This window comes from Chelonoidis abingdonii, chromosome 3 (assembly GCF_003597395.2).
Source record: "Chelonoidis abingdonii isolate Lonesome George chromosome 3, CheloAbing_2.0, whole genome shotgun sequence".
Classification (NCBI taxonomy): Eukaryota; Metazoa; Chordata; order Testudines; family Testudinidae; genus Chelonoidis; species Chelonoidis abingdonii.
Window position 1 is genome coordinate 126,497,091 of NC_133771.1, and position 19,830 is coordinate 126,516,920.

At 45.9% G+C, this 19,830-nt stretch overlaps 1 protein-coding gene across 8 annotated transcripts in view; it reads left to right on the top strand.

Annotated features, from left to right (window-relative positions):
- Positions 1–19,830, top strand: part of MAP3K4 (mitogen-activated protein kinase kinase kinase 4) — a 174,216-nt gene that overhangs the window by 79,036 nt on the left and 75,350 nt on the right. For all 8 annotated transcript variants that reach the window (XR_012655570.1, XM_075064088.1, XM_032793198.2 and 5 more), the window contains 5 exons: positions 2,941–3,087; positions 14,255–14,412; positions 16,503–16,619; positions 17,000–17,099; positions 17,205–17,288. Coding sequence is in view for 7 of the 8 variants with exons in the window: in XM_075064088.1 (XP_074920189.1) it covers positions 2,941–3,087; positions 14,255–14,412; positions 16,503–16,619; positions 17,000–17,099; positions 17,205–17,288 (606 nt within the window). In the remaining variant the exon portion in view is untranslated. The remainder of the gene's footprint in view (positions 1–2,940; positions 3,088–14,254; positions 14,413–16,502; positions 16,620–16,999; positions 17,100–17,204; positions 17,289–19,830) is intronic.

The window sequence follows — 19,830 nt, forward strand, 5'->3', positions numbered from 1 at the left end:
TCCAGTTTGTCAAAAGCTTGGTTGCAGAAGCCTAATTTACAAATCTCTGACAAATAACCATATTATAAAACTGCTGTAGATGATAGTAATTTGGAGATTACATCATATGTCCAGCATGGTTTTCAGAAAAGAATCCTTGAATTGCTGTACTTATTCCTCAGAGAAACAGCATTGGCAGCTACACTTTCGATCAGTGTAGATTGGACCATAGTAGACACCCCTCAGTATGTACAGTTTAGACCATGTTTTTGGAGGTACTCATTGCTTTGTTGTTTTAAGTTCCTTTCAGCTGCCACTTACAACTTTTTTAGCCCAGTTACAGTTTTTTCTATAAAACTTCTACGTGTATTTAATTGTTCTGTTATGGAGTACAAATAGTTATTTTTGCATATGGTACTATTGTATGCCAGGTTAAGGTTTTGGAATGAAGATCTGCTTTATTTTTTTAATGAAATGTTGTTGGCATATTGGTCTGTAATACAGAATGGGAATTTTGATTTTTAGTTTACCTATATTCAAAAAGTGAGTCTTGCATATATGAGCAATATCTCTCTTCCTAACTATTTGATACACATTATGGAATAGGTACAGTGTTTCAGTGAACAATGCATACAGTTGCTATGTAGTTAACTTCTTTGAGGCAGCTGCTTTGAGGCAGCTATGATATGGATACTTCATTGGATTTATGTATAAAAGCTGCATTATTGCAAAAGTCCACCAAATGGCAGTATTAGTTTGTTCTAGGACTGTCACACACAAATCTTGGATAAAGTTTATAAACATTTAAATTCACTACTTATTTTTGATATAATTCTTTAAAAATCTATTTTTTAAAAAGGAATTAAATGTTAAACATGTAAAATATTGTATGTGCCGCTATGGAAACTGCTATTAACAATTTTTAGAAAGACCATTATAAAGTGGTAACTTTTGTAACTGCGATATATCTAATTGTGAACTCTACGGTTAGGCTTGTAATTTTAACAAATGACCCATAGGCCCTGTAGTAAACTATGCAGTTAGTTTCCTTTTACCTCAATTATTTACAGTCACAAATTTTGCACTATTAGCAATTTTAAGGCAGTCCTTAGTTTTCTTCAGGAGCATAAATCAGCTGAGAACTTCTGTAACAACCCCTCAAACCTATGTAAATGGGTCAGCAGCAATGGTAAATGTTAACCAATTTGCAAATAAAAGGCTTTCATCTGGTCACTGAGCGTCCACTGCCACCACTACACTTACTTAAGAGCTGAATAATATGTTATGTGTTTATAAAGGAGGGCTGATATACTTCTCCTTGGACATAACATGTTAATAGATTGACAGGGTGCATATTGTATGAGTGAATGGAGAGTAAAGAAAATGGACTTGTTTTTTAAAATATGTGACATGCTAGGGGTTTAGCTATTCTTTTTGCCTGATTTCCAAATCTGGTTCAGTAATCTTAGTTGTGCAAAATAAAATGAGCTGCATTTGGTGCATCTGTAGAATCCGAGCAACCTTTCTTCCTTTATCCACAACAGTGTGTGTGTGTGTGTATTTTTTTTAATATATCAGGTCTGTATTTAATATATCAGGGCATGTCTAAGCTACAATGGCACAGCTGCCACACAGCAACGGTGCCAGTGTAGCACTATAGTGTAAACACTTCCTGTGTCTATGGAAGGAGTTTTTCCATCAATGCAGTTAATCCATCTCTTCAAGAGGCGGTTGCTAGGTTGACGGAAGAATTCTTCTATTAACCTATCTGCATCTACTCTCGAGGTAGGCAGTACATGGCACTCAGGGCATGACATTTTTCAGAGTCCTGAGTGATGTAGTTAGGTTGATCTAATTTTTAAAAGTGTAGACAAGGCCTAAGAATAAGTGATTATTTGTTTCCGTTCTTTGAAACAGTGGACTGTCTTTTTGTTCTGTTTGTTCAGCACCTAGCAGAATGGGGTTGTGGTCCATGACTGGACCGCATAGCCACTGCACCGTAATATTACAGGGTCCAATTTTTTCTATTTCTTGACTTTTCTGTTAAGCCTTCTCATACACTGGGTTCAGTGTAGTGATTTTTTTTTTCTCCAGAAAGAAAATTAGTCGTAACATTTTCCATAGAGTTTAAAAAAGAAAAAAATCCCACTCCCATACCTAAATCTAATGAAATCGATGCTCAAGGAAAGTGATGCATAGTCAGACCTATGGATGGAAGTTAGATTTGGAATAATATAGATTTGGGAATGGAAAATTCCTTTTATTTCATCCAGACTGTCTCGTTGCCAGTGCATGGTTGATTCCTACAGTGTGCTTCTAGTGTCTTATTGTTTAAAAACCTATGCTTCCTAGAGCAGGTATGGAATGGCCAGCTTCACTGATGTGCCTGTGTCTTGACCTGAAGTGATCACTTATGTGAATAAGTAGATTATTCATTCAGTCCTTGGCTTCTTTTACCAAACTGTCAACAAGGGAGGGTACCAGTCATTGTCAGTTCTTGTGATGTGTTTCACGTTGTGGATACCTGCCCAGTAGGAACCAGTACAGTAAATTATTTCACATAGGCTTCCAAACAGTTGACAACTGTCAGATGACGTATTATTACTGACTTGCTATGGATTTAAACCATTGCTCTAAAGGTGTGAAGCTCCTTGTCCAATTATAAAATTTTAAACTATCTAGTCAGTTGAATACAATGGTTTTCCAAATAGCAAAAATAAAATTTGAACCATTTGCTGCCATCCCTACTTGCTGTAACTTATTGAGTGGCATTACAGTCTCAGGAGAACTTATGCAAAACTTCCCAGGAGATATAGGAACAATCTAACTAGTCTGTGAAAGCCAGAGAAACACAATAATTACACAAATGTATTATTTAAACAAGCTAAACTTTGATTCCCAAATCTCAGGGGAATTTGAGAATAGCAGATTGATTGCAGTTTGTGGTCTCTTCTATTGCAGCTAGCAAGAGAGTGTAAAGAGGTCCTGAAGGGTGGCCTGCTAATGAAGCAATATTATCAGTTTATGTTACGTGAGGTGTTAGATGACTTACAGAAGATTGACTACAACATAGATTCTTTTGAAGAGGACCTGCATAAAATGTTAATGGTGAGTAGCAAAAGAGGGAATATTTTTGGTTATATACATCTGTTATACATTTGCCTGATTCTAGGTCTTGGGATCATTTCTGATTGTCTTTCCTTAGCTAGTAACTGTCTAGCCAGCTTATATTCCTTTTTTTTTAAATGGCAATAATGGTCATTGTTCTAATAAATGTAATCAAAGGATGTAAATAAAGTATGTTAGAGACAGTGTTGATATTTTTGATGACTAGACTGTGGGAATTGCTATTATCTTAGGTCCTAAGAGAATCAATAATATACTTTTTTAGCAAATGGCCTTTGTTTATAAAATAGCTCATCATAGAATCAGAAATGTGATAAAAAATTAAATGCAAATAATATTAAGATTTAAATTTAGCCAAGGAAAACAGTTGTCTGGCTAGCATCTTTTTGCTTTAATTTTCACCTTGATTTTGTAGCCAGCCTAGAAGCACGTCTTATTTTTAGTGTATTTGTTGTTGCAATAACTAAACACAGAAGGCTTATTTAAGGATATACTGCTGGGTTTTGTTGAAAATGCTGCTCCTGGCTGCTGTGGTACTGAGCACTAGAGCTGAGAGCAGGGACTCTCACATATGTTCTCAGTGCTCCCCTTACTGATTCTTGGGCAGAGTGGAGGAGAGAGGATGAGAGTCAGACCTGGTGAAGGGCAGCTCCAGCCAAGCCAGAGACATCGTCCCCTGGCCCTCCCCAGATAAGGTGTGAAGGGATAGGATGGGGAGAGTGTGGGGGTCCCAGGCTAGGGGTGGGGTCATGTGGGGGTGATCACAGGGGTTACTCCCCTGACCCCCAGCTTCTCCCTCCCCACCCCCACAAGAATTTCCTCACCAGTTGCTGTCCCGGCCCATCAGGGTAAGCAGCTGGCGTGCCGGGACACTTTGTTTACTTAGGTTTACCTCTGTGCCTGCGGATGCGAGGTAAACAAACCATCTCAGCCTGCCAACAGTTTATCCTGATGACCTGGGAGCTAAAGTTTGCTGACCCTTGAATTATAGGGTCGGCGTATGAACGGGTCATCAAAAAAAATTCCATTTTTACTTATCCATCTGGGGACGGGAATCAGCTTATAAACAAACCGGCTTATAATTGAATATATATGGTAAGTGTGGTCATCTCTTCTTAAATAATCTTCTGGGAATGCTTGCTTATCTCCTCAGGAATGCCTTCAGTGTGATTAGCAAGAAGTTCACAGTGAGGAGGAATATCTTGTAGAGGAATATGAGGACCAACTTATTCCGCTGGCTATATGATCTTTATCACTTGGTGAAGCTGTGATTCCATCTAATACATCCACAATAGAGAATTTCAGGATTTTCTTAAAAGAATGGTGTACAACTTAGAAATTACTCTAGTAATGATAATAATAATAGGAGATATTCCTATCTCCTAGAACTGGAAGGGACCTCGAAAGGTCATTGAGTCCAGCCCCCTGCCTTCACTAGTAGGACCAAGTACTGATTTTTGCCCCAGATCCCTAAGTGGCCCCGTCAATGATTGAACTCATAACCCTGGGTTTAGCAGGCCAGTGCTCAAACCACTAAGCTATCCCTCCTCTTAAGGATCTCATCAATTATTTGACATGTTGCACCCCTTATCCCAAGGTCATTTATCTAGCCTATAAATGAGCGCATTCTTGAGTCTGCTGAAGACCCGTGGCAAATAACAGTATCTATCTCAGCCATACCAAAAAGGGCAGATTACAGGTATCAGTTTCCTCTGAAGGAGTTTAAATATTTTTTTTTCCCACCTGGTCCCTGGGTATTTGGTTTTGACTAAGCCCAAGAAGATGAATCTTCTAGGGAGAAAAGCTGATTCCTCTGTTACTTTGCAGATTTATATAACCAACTATGTAGCCATGTTAGTTCAGTATGATTTTTCTGCAATGGGACAAGGTTTTAGAGGTAACTGAAAATGTTCCTCAGGAGACCAGATACTAATTAAAGGTGATAGCTGCCAAAGGTTAGTTGGTGATGAAGACAACTTTGCAGACTTCATTAGATGCCTCTGACATTGTGGCAACTTCAGTGGCCACTGCTGTCATTATACAAAGAACATTATGGTTGCATCTGTCAGCCTTTCCAAAAGAGGTTCAGGCCACAATCCAGACCTTCCTTTTGAAGGGCCCTCACCTCTTTAATTGGGGAACTGACAAAGCACTTCACTCTTTGAAGGACCCCCAGGATGTCTGTAGGTGTTCACACTCCATTGCAGAAGTAGTAGTAAATTAGATTCTAATCCTTCGCCTTCTCCATCTTCTTCATATTTGTACTCCAAAAGGTTCCTGACTCTTCTAGAAAAAGGCCTTTCTTTTAAACTTCTATAACAATGCACTCTTCATCTGGCTAGCGGTTTCAGATTTCAGGCTGCAGTCGCGATTCCTTGACCAAGTGTAGAGGATCTTTATTTCTTCTCCTGTTGGCAATCACCTTTCTCTTTTGTGGATGCATAGACTGTAATTACTGCTGATCAGAGGGCTAATAAATTATCTAGAAAGATTACTAGCTAATACATTATCCTGAGGGTTCACTAACTAGTTCCCTTAATTTCCAAAAGTTTGCCTTTTTGAAATTGAAAATGTTTTTGATTCTCCTTCCATTTTTAATTTTAACTGAGTCAACTTTTGATTGCTCTATCCAGTGTTATTTTCTATGATTAGCTTGTCTGTAATGTCCTTGCTACTTTCTAAAACCAAATGTTAAATATCACCTCTTGTTGGTTCAATCCTGCTAATTGTTCCACTCTGTTTCTGTTACTTCTATAATATCTGGTTTCCTATACTGAACTGGTAACTCTAGTTCAGGGGTAGGCAACCTATGGCACGGGTGCCGAAGGCGGCACGCGAGCTGATTTTCAGTGGCACTCACACTGCCCATGTCCTGGCCACCATTCCGGGGGGCTCTGCATTTTAATTTAATTTTAAATGAAGCTTCTTAAACATTTTTAAAATCTTATTTACTTTACATACAACAATAGTTTAGTTATATATTATAGACTTATAGAAAGAGACCTTCTAAAAACATTAAAATGTGTTCTTCGAGTGCTTGCTCATATCGATTCCAATTAGGTGTGTGCGTGCCGCGTGCGCGCTTGTCGGAAGATTTTTACCCTAGCAACACTCGGTGGGTCGGCTGGGCGCCCCCTGGAGTGGCGCTGCTGTGGCGCTGGATATATACCCCTGCAGACCCAATGGCCCTTCAGTTCCTTCTTACCACCCATGACGGTCGTTGGAACTGTGGAGCACGGCTTTGCTGATCTCCATATCCCTAGCTACTTGTAGTTCTTTACTGTTACTGTGTCTATAGTTCGAGTTCTTGTAGTTATAGTTAGTCCTTATCTTTATAGTTAGTGTATATAGTTCAGGGGGGATCGGGGATTAGCCCCTTTCCTCCACCCCGGTACGGGCCCATGCCCAAGGCACCGGGATTCAAACCGTGCTCAGTGTGCCAAAAGCCGATGCCAGTAGGGGATCCCCACGACTCCTGCCTCAAGTGCCTAGGGGAATCCCACCTTCCTGATAAGTGCCGCATTTGCAAGTCCTTTAAACCAAGGATGAAGAAGGAGCGGGACTTTCGATTGAAGCAGCTCCTCATGGAGTCGGCACTTAGTCCTGCAGCGTCGGCGCTGAGCACCCAACAGACTGCTTCAGTAAGGAGCACCCCTCCAGTGCTGAACTGCTCCGGTACCGAGAAGGAGTCCCGGCACCGACCCTTACCGGCACCGACATCTGCTTGGCACTGCTCCCTGTCCCCGAGACCTGGGAAGCAACATAGTGCCTCAACTTCGGCTGCACGGAAGGAGCGCTCTTCCAGGATGGCTTGTCCGGCACCGTCATCTGCCACGGCACCATCGACTGCGACTCCACAGATGGCGGCTCTGCCAAGCTCGGCACCGTCGATTCTGGTCCCACAAAGGCCGTTGAGTCCAGTTCTCGACAGCTCCCTGGCTCATGCTGTGGTAGAGCTTGCCCTCCCTTCTACGCCGGAGACCACCTCCATGGCAAGGGAGCTCATCGGAATGACAGAGTCAACACAGCCTCAACCCCCGGCACCGCCGGTGCAGGTCATACAATCCATCGGCAAGCCGGCCATGGTAAAGCCTCCTTCCGTTGGTCCACCAGAGAGATGTCGTTCAAGATCCCAGTCTTGCAGACGCTCTCGATCGCGCTCCCGCTCTCGGCACCGCTCGCAGTCCCGGCACTACTCTCCATCGCGGCACCAGTCGCACTCGCGGCACCGTTCGACATCTCATTCACCGGACAGATACTCCTGGTACTGATCCGGCTCATGGCACCGATGTCGGCACCGTGTATCCTGCAGTCGCTCCAGACGAAGGGACTCGAGATCTCGGTTGACCTCCTGGCACCAATATGGTAAAAGGTCCTGGTCTCACTCGCGGTGCTGTTATAGCTCCCGGTAGCGCTCCCCAGTACCGCCCCAGGCCCGAGTGTTGAGATAAGTGACGCCCTCTCAGGACCTTCCAGACACACATTGGTGTCATTGCAGGCTGGTAGCGCATCCTATCATCAGGAGCGTGACCTTGACGTCCCCAGCCATATATTCTCTGAGAGACAGAGCCACGAGCAAGGCCCTCATCACTGGTCCTTCTGGACACCGTGGGCATACCACCAAAGCCAGGGTGCACTATCAGTGGCTCAACGGTCAGCCCCATCAGAACACTGGGCACCAGAGGCAACAGTAAGCCGCCCTCCACCCACAGGCACGGACGAGGTGCCAATACCATCTGCAGTCGCCGAGGTTCCACCAGATGCAGATGACACCCATCAAGTGCAGGAGCCACCAGAGGACCCTTTGGTCCCGCGCCTCTCCTCCTCCTCCTCACCTGATGAAGCCGGTGGCGGGGACATCCTCCTCAGGCCCTCCACCAATTGACCTCAGGGCCCATCAGGACCTTTTGCGCCGAGTGGCTCAGAATATGAACTTGCAGGTGGAGGACATCCCTGAAATAGAGGACCCGGTCGTGGACATCCTATCAGCTGATTCACCTACTAGAGTCGCTCTTCCGTTCATCCGCACTATACAGGCTAATGCAGACACCATTTGGCAATCCCCAGCTTCAATTCCACCTACAGCAAGGGGAACAGAGAGGAAATATATGGTCCCCTCAAAGGGGTATCAGTGAATGAACGGGAGTGTCATGGCCAGCCAGCCCCGGCTCCTAAGTCAAAGGAGGCTAGGCGTATGGACCTACTAGGCCACAAAATATACTCGTCTGGGGGCCTCCAGCTTAGGGTGGCGAACCAACAAGCCCTCCTAAGTAGGTATAACTTTAACACTTGGGTGTCCCTGGGGAAGTTTACAGAGCTGCTTCCCCAGGAGTCCCGTCAAGAATTCACGGCCCTGCTTGAGGAGGGTAAAAAGATAGCAAGAACCTCCCTCCAGGCCTCTCTGGATGCAACGGACTCTGCAGCCAGAACTCTGGCGTCAGGAGTGACGATGAAGCGTATCTCCTGGCTCCGGGTATCTGGCCTTCCCCCTGAATTGCAACAAACTATTCAGGATTTACCCTTTGAAGGCCATGGCCTTTTCTCAGACAAGACTGACCCCAGGTTGCAAAGCCTGAAGGATAATCACGTTATAATGCGCTCACTGGTTATGCATATGCCAGTGACCCAACGCAGGACCTTCAGGCCCCAGCTACACCGTCCTTATGCCCAGACTAGGCCGCGTCAGGACATCACTAGAAGGCGTGGCAGGGGGAATCGTCAGAGACAGTCTGGCCCTCAGGGAGCTCAAAATCAGGTGCCCCCTAAACCACCAGCAGGGCCTAAGCAGAACTTTTGATGGGACGCCCGAGGACAGCCCACCAGTTAGCCCACCGGATCCTTCTCCTCCCTTTTTCAACCGCCTCTCTCGATTCTTCTCTGCCTGGTCCCAGCTAACTTCAGATCACTGGATCCTGCGCATGATGGAAGAGGGATACCACCTCCAGTTTGCCTCAACCCCACCTTCCCACCCTCTCTACCCGTCCCTCTTCAGGGTCCCCTCTCACGATCAATTCCTCCTACAAGAGGTCCAGTCGCTCCTAGCCATGGGAGCCATAGAGGAGGTGCCAAAGGACATGAGAGGCAAGGGGTTTTATTCCCGCTACTTCTTAATCCCCAAGGCAAAAGGAGGTCTACGACCGATCCTACACCTGCGAGAACTCAACAAATTCCTGATAAAGCTGAAGTTCCGCATAGTATCCCTAGGGACCATTATCCCATCCCTGGATCCGGGAGACTGGTATGCCGTCCTCGATATGAAGGACGCGTATTTCCACATCGCAATTTACTCACCACACAGACGGTACCTCCGTTTTGTGGTCAACCACCAGCACTTCCAGTTTACTGTACTTCTGTTTGGCCTTTCTACAGCTCTGCGTGTCTTCACAAAGTGCATGGCTGTAGTCGCCGCCTCCCTCCGCCGTCGTCGAGTACACGTCTACCCGTATCTCGACGATTGGTTCATTCGAGGGACTTCCCAATGGCAAGTATTACAGCACCTGCACATCGTCAGAGACCTCTTCAGGAGCCTAGGTCTCATGATCAACACGGGAAAGTCTACCCTCATGCCCTCGCAGAGAATAGACTTCATTTGAGCAGTTCTGGCCTCCAATCTGGCCAGAGGCTGCCTCCCGCAGTCACGTTTTCAGACAATGGCTTCATTAATTCGAAGTTTTCAAACCTTCCCGACAACGTTGGTGCACACTTGCCTCAGCCTGGTAGGTCACATGGCCTCCTGCACCTTCGTGACCAAGCACGCCAGGCTACACCTCCGTCCCTTCCAAGCCTGGCTTGCTTCAGTGTACCAACCATACAGAGACAGCCTAGACTCTGTGCTCACTATCCCCAGGAAGGTTCTGGGCTCCCTAAGCTGGTGGCTAGACCCCACTCTAGTCTGTGCAGGGATGCCATTCCACCCAGCTCAACCCTCGATGGCCCTAACCACGGACGCGTCATCTCTGGGTTGGGGTGCCCCACTTCGGGGTACTCCGCATTCAAGGCCTCTGGTCGCCTCAAGAACTGGCTTTACACATCAATGTGCAGGAGCTGAGAGCAGTTCACCTAGCATGCCAGGTATTTCGAGACCATCTCCAATGCCCTTGTGCATCAGTGTTCACAGACAACACAATGGCCATGTTTTACATAAACAAGCAGGGCAGAGCACGCTCCTCCCTCCTTTGCAAAGAAACCGTCCACCTTTGGAACTTTTGCATAACCCGCTCCATCGAATTGGTAGCGTCTTTTCTCCCAGGAGTCCAGAACACCCTGGCAGATCACCTCAGCAAATCCTTCCTGTCTCACGAGTGGTCGATTCGCCCGGATGTCATCCATTCTGTTTTCCGGAAGTGGGGGTTTCCCCACATAGACCTATTTGCCTCCCGAGAGAACAGGAAATGCCAGGTGTTCTGCTCCTTCCAGGGACGCTCCCCGGGCTCCCTCTGAGACGCATTCCTGATCCCGTGGAAGAGGCATCTACGTTATGCCTTCCCACCGTTTCCACTCGTCCACAGAGTCCTACTCAAGCTCCGCAGGGACAGCGCCCACCTGATCCTGATTGCTCCAGCGTGGCCGAGGCAACACTGGTACACCACGTTGTTCAACCTCTCAGTGGCAGGCCCGATTTCCCTGCCATTCTGGCCGGACCTCATAACACAGGACTTCGGCAGGCTTCACCATCCGGACCTGCAGTCCCTTCATCTCACAGCTTGGTTGTTGTGTGGTTGAGCCAGTCTGAATTGTGTTGCTCTGCATCGGTCCAACAGGTGCTCTTGGGCAGTAGAAAGCCTTCCACTAGGATGACATATCTCACCAATTGGAAGCGTTTCTCCTGTTGGTGCGCTCAGCGTAATTTAGTCCCCAGGCAGGTATCTGTTCCCACTGTCCTGGACTACCTCTGGTCCCTAAAAGAGCATGAGCTTAGCGGTCTTCCATCAAGGTGCATCTGACAGCCATTTTCCGCCTTCCATCCCGGGGGAAAATGGACCGATCAATCTGTCTCCTCACCCTATAGTCTCAAGGTTTCCTCCAAAGGACTGGAGTGGTTTGGTTCCTCAGTTAGAACGCGCCGACCCCACCTGGATCTAAACGCTGGTGCTAGCCAAGCTTATGGGTGCTCCTTTCGAACCACTGTACCTGCTCGCTCTGTAACTTTCCTGGAAGACAGCCTTCTCGTCGCTATTACTTCGGTGAGACGAGTATCTGAGCTTTCGGCTTTGAACAGCGGACCCCCCGTTCACTGTATTCATAAGGACAAGGTACAGCTGCGACCGCACACCTCTTTCCTCCCTAAGGTTGGTCTGCCTTTCTGGCAACCAAGACATCTTCTCTCCAGTCTTCTTCCAAAGCCGCACTCATCATGTCGGGAACAAGCACTACACACCACTGGACGATCTGCAGGTCTCTAGACCTTTTATATACGAGAGAACCAAACCTTTGAAGGTCAACCTCGTTCTTTGAAGCTGTTGCGGACCGGATGAAAGGCATACCAGCTCTTCTCTCCAACGATTTCGTTTGTTAACATCCTGATAATCGCAATGCTATGAATTGGCTCACACTCCGGCTAGCCACCTCACCGCCCACTGTGCTCGAGCGCCAAGCTTCATCTGCTGCCGTTCTTGGCCCAAGATTCCCCATCTCAGGATATGATTCAGCAGCTACCTGGTCATTGATTCCAACCTTTGCCGCACATTACGCATTGGATTCAACAGTCCAGAGATGATGCAAGCATTTGGCTCAGCAGTTTGCATTCTGCACATCTCGCTCTGACCCATTCCTAGTAAGGCTTGGGAACACCTGAATTGGAAGATATGAGCAATCACTCGAAGAAGAAAAGACGGTTACTCACCTTTGTAACTGTTGTTCTTCGAGATGTGTTGCTCATATCCATTCCAAACCCGCCCTCCTTCCCCTCTGTCGGAGTAGCCGGCAAGAAGGAACTGAGGGGGGGTTGGGTCGGCAGGGGTATATATCCGGTGCCATAGTGGCGCCACTCCAGGGGGCGCCCAGCCGACCCACCGAGCGTTGCTAGGGTAAAAATCTTCCGACAAGCGTGCACGCAGCACACGCACATCTAATTGGAATGAATATGAGCAACACATCTCGAAGAACAACAGTGACAAAGGTGAGTAACCGTCTTTTACTGGCACATGAAACCTTAAATTAGAGTGAATAAATGACGACTCGACACATCACTTCTGAAAAGTTGCCAACCCCTGCTCTAGTTCCTCCATTTTGTTGCCCAAACTTGTCACATTAGTGTTCCAACATATCAGTTGTTTCTGTCTGACCTCACTCAATTTCTGGATGTATTAGGTATAGTCCTTTTACATTTTTCAAAAGCCTAAGTCATGTATTTCCACTGGTTAAAGAGCCATTGCATTGCTTACCTGAGATTTGAATGTTGTGCTCCTGTTTCTAATGGATTGTCCCTATGAACCTGTCATTATGTTCACTTTTTTGGTAGATATCACCTTAACTTGCTGGGTGAGTAAAATTCAGGTTTTGATAATAAGCCTTCATGCACAATTTTTCAAAAAGACAGGTTTATTCTCAGGCTGCATCACTTTTTTTTTTTTTTTTTTTTTTTTTTTTTTTTTTACCAGAAGTGGTTTCAGATGTTCATATAAATCAAAGTACACACTAAGTGGTGGTGGGGTTTTTTTTCTAAATCTCATGGATCGCCTTCAGAGTCTGAACTCCACGCTAGATCTTCTTAGGGCTGTGTCCTTTCAAAGATCATTCAGACTCTTTGGCTTTTGCTAATAAATCAAAGGACAAGCTGTTTCCTTTCAGAAACTCTCTAAATGGGTTACAGACTGCGTTAAGATTTCCTGCTCATTAAACTACTACTTCCTTCTCAAGTTAGGGCACAGTCTTTACTAGAGTTCAGTCAACATTTGTTGCTTGCTTTAGGAGAGTCCCTGTTTCTGAGATTCGGAGTTCAGTTCATATGTTTACCAGTCACTTCTCCATTGTGGCAACTTCTAGAATAGATACCCAGTTTGGAAGAGCTGACCTACAGTCATAATTAAGGTTAGATATTGTCACGGGTATTTTTAGTAAAAGCCATGGACAGGTAGCGATCAGCCACTACCTGTCTATGACTTTTACTAAAAATACCTGGGGAGTGGGGGGGAAGTGGACTAACAGTTCGAGCCCCGCTGCCAGGGGCTGACCACCAGGGCTGACAGCTTCTCCAGCCCTGCCACTGCAGTGGGCAGAAGTCACGGAGGTCTGTTAAAGTCATGGAATCCATGACCTCAGTAACAAAATCCTTAGCCATAATTTAGATGGAAATCCTATCACCTATCTCCTTGGAAAGGACTTCTAGTCACTTGCCTACAAAGGGATTTGTGGACAAAATGCAGACACTTACCTTAAGTAACTGAAATTCTTCAAGATGCTTTTGTCCACACAGATCCCCAAACCTATGTTCCTTCCCCACTGTTAAGGAGTTTCTGGATTTCTGTATTAGTAAAGAAACTGAGTAGTGGTTGTGGCTGTTCTGCCCTTTATACCGTCATTGGCGGGAGTATGAGAATATGCACAATGATGTGCAATCGCAGTCGACATTCCTTGCTAAAAGGTTCTTGACTTATGTGGGTAGGCTGTGCACACTGACAGTGGGATGCATGTAGAAGAAAGAACCTCTGAGAACACCACTATTATTAAAATACCTTTAAATTGGCACTAATTCTTCTCTCCACTCAGTAAGCCCAGCATTGACATGCCATGGAATTCACTGTTGTCATTAGTGGATGACAAGTTGTAGTGAAAATGACACTGTTGTCAGTAGTGAATGACAGCTGAGCTGACTGTACTTGTTTGCATATGGGAGAGGGATTGAGAAGGAGTGCATATATAATGGAGCTCCTCATGTTTGTGCAAATATCTGCAGTCTCCATTGTCTTTCTTTTCATGTGTTTCTCAAAATAATAATTTGGTGTTTCTTTCATCTTCCAGTGCCAAAAATTGCAGAGAAGCTCGCAGCATATTTTCTGCTGCAGCAAACAGAATATTACAGATAGTTAGTTAGATATTTCCCTCCATCTGCGTGGTATTATGTGGAATCTTTTGTGAGTGTGAAAATTAGGCCCCTTAATTACAGGTTTTATAACAAGTACAATCTAAATGACTTTTTTTCCATTTGCAGGTTTATTTTGATTATATGCGAAGCTGGATCCAAATGCTACAGCAGTTACCTCAAGCATCTCATAGTTTAAAAAATCTTTTAGAGGAAGAATGGAATTTCACCAAAGAAATAACTCCTTATATACGAGGAGGTGAAGCTCAGTCTGGAAAACTGTTCTGGTAGGCTGACTTAAATCACTCTTCTTGTCCTGTCAATTTATTCCAGACATTTAGACCAGTTAGAGTCACACTGTATAATTCTAATGTCCTGATCTCTCAAAGTAATTTCTGTTATGCTCCAGACTAATGTCACACGCACAATTTTCTCTGTGTGTTATCAGTTCCAAGATTTATTTTAATTGCAGAATCAGGATCCAAAAATAAAAGAATACCTTCTATAAATAGGACTTTAGAAGCTACTTAATTGAATGTCTCAGTGGATTCCAGTTCATGCAGTTTTAAGTGGCCATCTTATTTTTAACTAAATTTATCCAGGTAGTGTTAGCATCACCTAATATATTTTAGGATCCTGGAAGTTAGATAGATAAGACATGGAACTTTTATGACCCTTGAAACTGACCTCCTGTAGAGGACTTTCAGATTTCAAACTTGCATCAGTTGAACTCACTATAAAAGAAACATGGATACACTTTATATACCTTTTTATTATTATACAAAATTAAGTTTCAATTTGACCATTTTTAAAATATCAAAATGCCAAACAGTACTGCTGCCCCTTTTTGATCTGAGTGGGCAGTCAAAGTTCAGTGCCCTGGGGATATTCCAGTTAGGATCAAAAATTGATGATGTAGTTGGGTATTTTTTTATTCAGTCTTGTTTATGTACAAGGAATGTACAAAGACCTGTTTTTCTGAAGGCAGAAGGAATGAAAACCAGGGGACAGCTGCTTTGCTTACAGCCGTAGCATTTTTCAACATATACCCCTGATCCTGAATCTTCCTTTAGGCTTCTCCCAGGGTTACACTGCTTACAGACAGTTGCTTGGCTTTTTTGCTGCCTCTGAGATCTCATCTGCATCTTAAAATGTAGCTATATTGTCGAGGCTGTGAAAAATGTGACACCCTGGGCAATATAGTTAGGTGTAGACACAACTAGGTAGAGAGAAGAATTAGTCCATCGTCCTAGCTACTTTCTCGCAAGAGAGTGGATTTACTGCATTGACAGAAAAAATCCTCCACTGGTATAGTAAGTGTCTACACTGTAGCACTTGTAGTGTAGACATACCCTGAATCTCTGTTTCTGGTCTCCTTCCCCGCCACAGACTTTGTTTCCAACCTACAGACACCCACCCACATGGTCAGAACATTACTCAGTAGAACCCTCTGTACACAAGATGCTAGTTTCTAGGTAGAGCCCATTATGCCTTCTTTTAGATGCGGCTCCTTAACCATCCCTTACAGCAGTTTTAAATGATGTGCACCCTTTACAGAGAGCAAATGCTGATAGCGTATATGACTTTCAGTGGACATGTTAACACCTCTAAGAGTACAGGACAAGTAGGTCAGAAATCATCTCAACAAACAACAAATTTCAGCAACTACAACTAAAAGTGCAGAATATTTGCTCAGTTTACTAGGAAATAGCTGTTTCCTGAGTTTTCTCCAATTAAAGTAGCTGCTCTGATTGTCTGCTAAAATTCCAGAAAAGTACCACAGTTATGTAGTTTCCATTCAACTTGAATGAATGAGTCAGAGCAAACTCATGGTGCCTAATTCTTTCAGGGTGTGACTGCTGCCATATTTACAAAATGTCTGGTTCTCTTATTACTGCTACAACATCACCTAGCCCAGAGGCATCAATTCTGTGAGGAGCCCCTCAGTCTTGAATCTGGGCTCCTGCTTCTGCTTGCCACATTGTTGTGGGTAACTGCTCCATAAATGATTGCTAGGCTTTTGATGCCTGATATAACCTCTTCCTCAAGCAACCATTGTTCAGCTCTAGTCTTCTGCTATGTCAGAGTGAGACAGAAACTCATGCTGAAAACTTTGCAGTGTATCTGGTGGCAGGACACAACAGGTACTCATGCTGCTGCAATAACTGAACCAAGGGTGGCCCCTTCTGTGGCAAGCCTATTTGGCCCTGCTTGCTGTACTGGGCTCTCACCCTTTCTTGAAAGGAAGGGGCGACCCCACAAGTTGCTGAGACGGGGCAGCATGGCTCTTTTATGTGGGATTCAATATGGAGGAAATAAAAGGAGTGTTAGTGCATAAATGAAAGTGATGTTTCTCCCCATTTTCTTTTTGTTTCAGTGATATTGCAGGAATGCTGCTGAAATCAACAGGAAAATTTCTAGACTCTGGTCTGCAAGATAGCTGTGATGAATTTTGGGCCAGTGCTGATGACAGTACTGCATCAGATGAAATCAGGTATTCCAGCCTTCAATATCTGATCTCTCTTATTCTGATGCTCCTTTAGTCCTGTCAAGGACAAGCTGCAGTGTTTAAACTTTTTGAAGCACATGAAAAAAAACTACCCAATTCATCTCCGGGATTTTCAGTCTGTAGTTAGTAATTCATCTTCGTTTTGTGTATGTGAAAGCTAATAACCTTGGTTATAGCTAAGGGCATGAGAAACATTTTATATAATGTTCTCTCAGTGTTATTTTTATATTCCTATGACATATGTATTTGAGTGATGTAAGTTCATTTCAGTTTGGTGCTTGTGCACATTTATCTTGTATTTTTTCAGTCTCTTCTTACTATTGTGTATTTAAAATGTAGTAACTTCATTCTAATCAACATTACAGGAGGTCTGTTATAGAGACCAGTCGGGCACTGAAAGAGCTCTTTCATGAAGCTAGAGAGAGGGCCTCCAAAGCTCTTGGCTTTGCTAAGATGCTGAGGAAGGTAAAGTAACAATGGTGTTTGATCTAACTTACGAATGCTCATTTTTATTTCTCTGCTTAAAAAACTTCAATTCAGTAAAGAGTTTCTTTTTATAACTGTCATTAGGACCTTGAAATAGCAGCAGAATTCACATTGTCGGCCCCCGTGCAAGAGTTCCTGAATGTCCTGAAAACAAAACAGTATATGAAGGTAAAATCCATTTAAAGACATGACACTTGTATGGTTAATACTAAACAAGGTATCCAAAACAAAGCTGTATGTGACTTAAGTGCATCTATTTCTTGCTGAATTTGTAGTATCAACTTCTTAGAATTGAGCTGTGGCAATCGAGTTAATTTCTTCTATTTTGAAAGTGCAGCTTTTCTAAAACCACCAGCATTTGTGATAGCTGCAACAACTTTCAAATAATATACAAGATTGGGCCAAATCTCCAGTCTGTATTCCTGGTATAGCTTGTACTTGGAGGAGGATTCCTGTAGTGGCAAGGGTGCTAGCCTAGGTCTTGGGAGACCTGGGTTCACTTGGCTGCTCTGACACAGATTTCCTGTGTTGACACTGGGCAAATTACTTAGTCTCTCTGTGTCTCAGTTTCCCACCTGTAAAATGTGATTAATAGCACTTCTTCTTCAAGTGATTGCTCATGTGTATTCCACACTAGGTGTGCGTGCTCACCACATGCACTGATGCCGGAAGTTTTTCCCTTAGCAGTACCTGTACTACGGGAGCGCCGCTGCGACCCCTAGAGTGGTGCCTCTATATCGCGCTGTAAGGGGAGCTGCGCACTCCCCCCACCCTCAGTTCCTTCTTGCTGCCAGTGAAGGTAGTCGGAACTTTGTGCTCCAGCTCCGCTGCAGCCTTTCTACTTGACCTTACTGGTACCATTCCTGGAATTGTTACTTCAGTTATTAGAGTGGGCTCAGGGCATGCCCCATGTCCCAGTCTTCAAGTCGTGCGACTCCTGTCGCCATTCTATGCCTAGGAGTGATTGGCTGCTTGGGTGAGACTCACATGAGCGAACGTTGTCAGATCCGCAGGTCATTCAAGCTGTGGACCAAGAAGGAGAGAGACATTCGACTCTGTGCTCTCCTCATGGAATTGGCGTTGGCCCCAACTCAGGCACGCCTGGCGGACTTGGCACCTGCCTCCGCATCGTTGGTGCATAGCCAGGCCCCCTCTACCAGCTGGCACCGTTCCCCCTCCAAAAAATAGGGTAAAGGCCCTACTTCACAGTGGCGCCAAGACAAGGAAAGAGGGGTGGCTGGTCCCACATCGGGCAGTCCACAGTTCCCCCCAGGCTCAAGGCCTCCGACTCGTGTTGAGCGGAGCAGCCCGGCACCATCTGCCTGCACATCTCCACTGGTACGGATGCCATCGACGCCGGATGCGATGCAGGCTGCGAAAGACATGATGAGTTTGCCGATTCCAGGCACACAGCCGGTGACGGCTCCCTGGTCTTGGGGCAAGCCCCCATTGGGTTCCCATCAGACCTCTCCTGCGGGTCTCAGTTCCCACTCCGAGGGCCGCTCCCCGCACCGTTTGGCACTCAGCGACGGATCATCTGGCAGCTCACGCCCTCCCTCGATGCTGACCAGGCCATCCTGGTCACCACCTGCACAGGAGTCTCGGGGACCCTCTACGCCACCTGCTAGCAAGCACAGGCATCGAGAGAGGCTCTGGGAATGTTTCCGTTTGCAACGTGACTACCACGGCCATTCTCGATGGGGTAGACATCGTCGTTCTTGTTCCAGTTCCCGCTCAGCTAGACGTTGCACTCGAGATTCCCCTCTCGATGACTCGGTACTGGGACACCGGAGCTCCCGCGGCACTCATGGGTACCGAAGTAGCACTTCAGGCGGGTACTGGTCCTCAAGGTCCAGGTCCCGAGGGAGGCGACATTGCAGGCACCATCGCTCATACCGTTCCCATGAGACTGTGCACTCGATGGTAGCCTCGGCACCCAGCTGCCCATCTCCATCACTCGTGGCCCAGCCAGGGCAACTACAGCCACCAGGCCCTCAGCCGGGTCAGTGGCAAGGGGCCCCGTGGCAGGGACAGTGGTACCAGTGGGCACCGTGGCGGCTAATGGCCGCCCAGATGGGGGCCCGCTCGATCGCCGGAGCATCTCAAGCCCCATCAGCCTCATCCGGCTGTCTAAGAGACAGATTGGCGGGCCACGAGTTGGTGGACCTGCGCCCGGACTCTGATCTGGAGCCCGACCCACTGGTACCAACCAAGGCCCACGACTCCATGCCGGCCCTTTCCCTGGCACTGGACAACACCATAACAGCGCCTCCGCCATCAGTCCCTCAGGAGGACTTTAAGACGCACCAAGACCTGCTAACGTGGGTGGCATCCAGCCTCCAGCTGCAGGCCAAGGAAATGGAAGGCCCTTCCAATTCCCTCTTTAATGTGTTGTCCCCCTCGGCACCGAGCCATGTGACTCTGCCCCTGCACCAGGATGTAGCCAACATTTCCAACACCCTGTGGCAAACTCCCATCTCCTTGGCCCTAATCTCCAAGAAGGCAGAAAGGAAGTACTTTGTGCCGGCCAAAGACCGTGAGTACCTCTATTCCCACGTAACTCACTTGTGGTAGAGTCGGTAAACCAGAGAGAGCGACAAGGCCAGCCCACGCCTACCCCCAAAAATAAGGACACCAGACAACTGGACTCCTTTGGTAGAAAAATTTATTCCTCGGCAAGTTTCCAACTTAGGGTAGCCAACCACCAGGC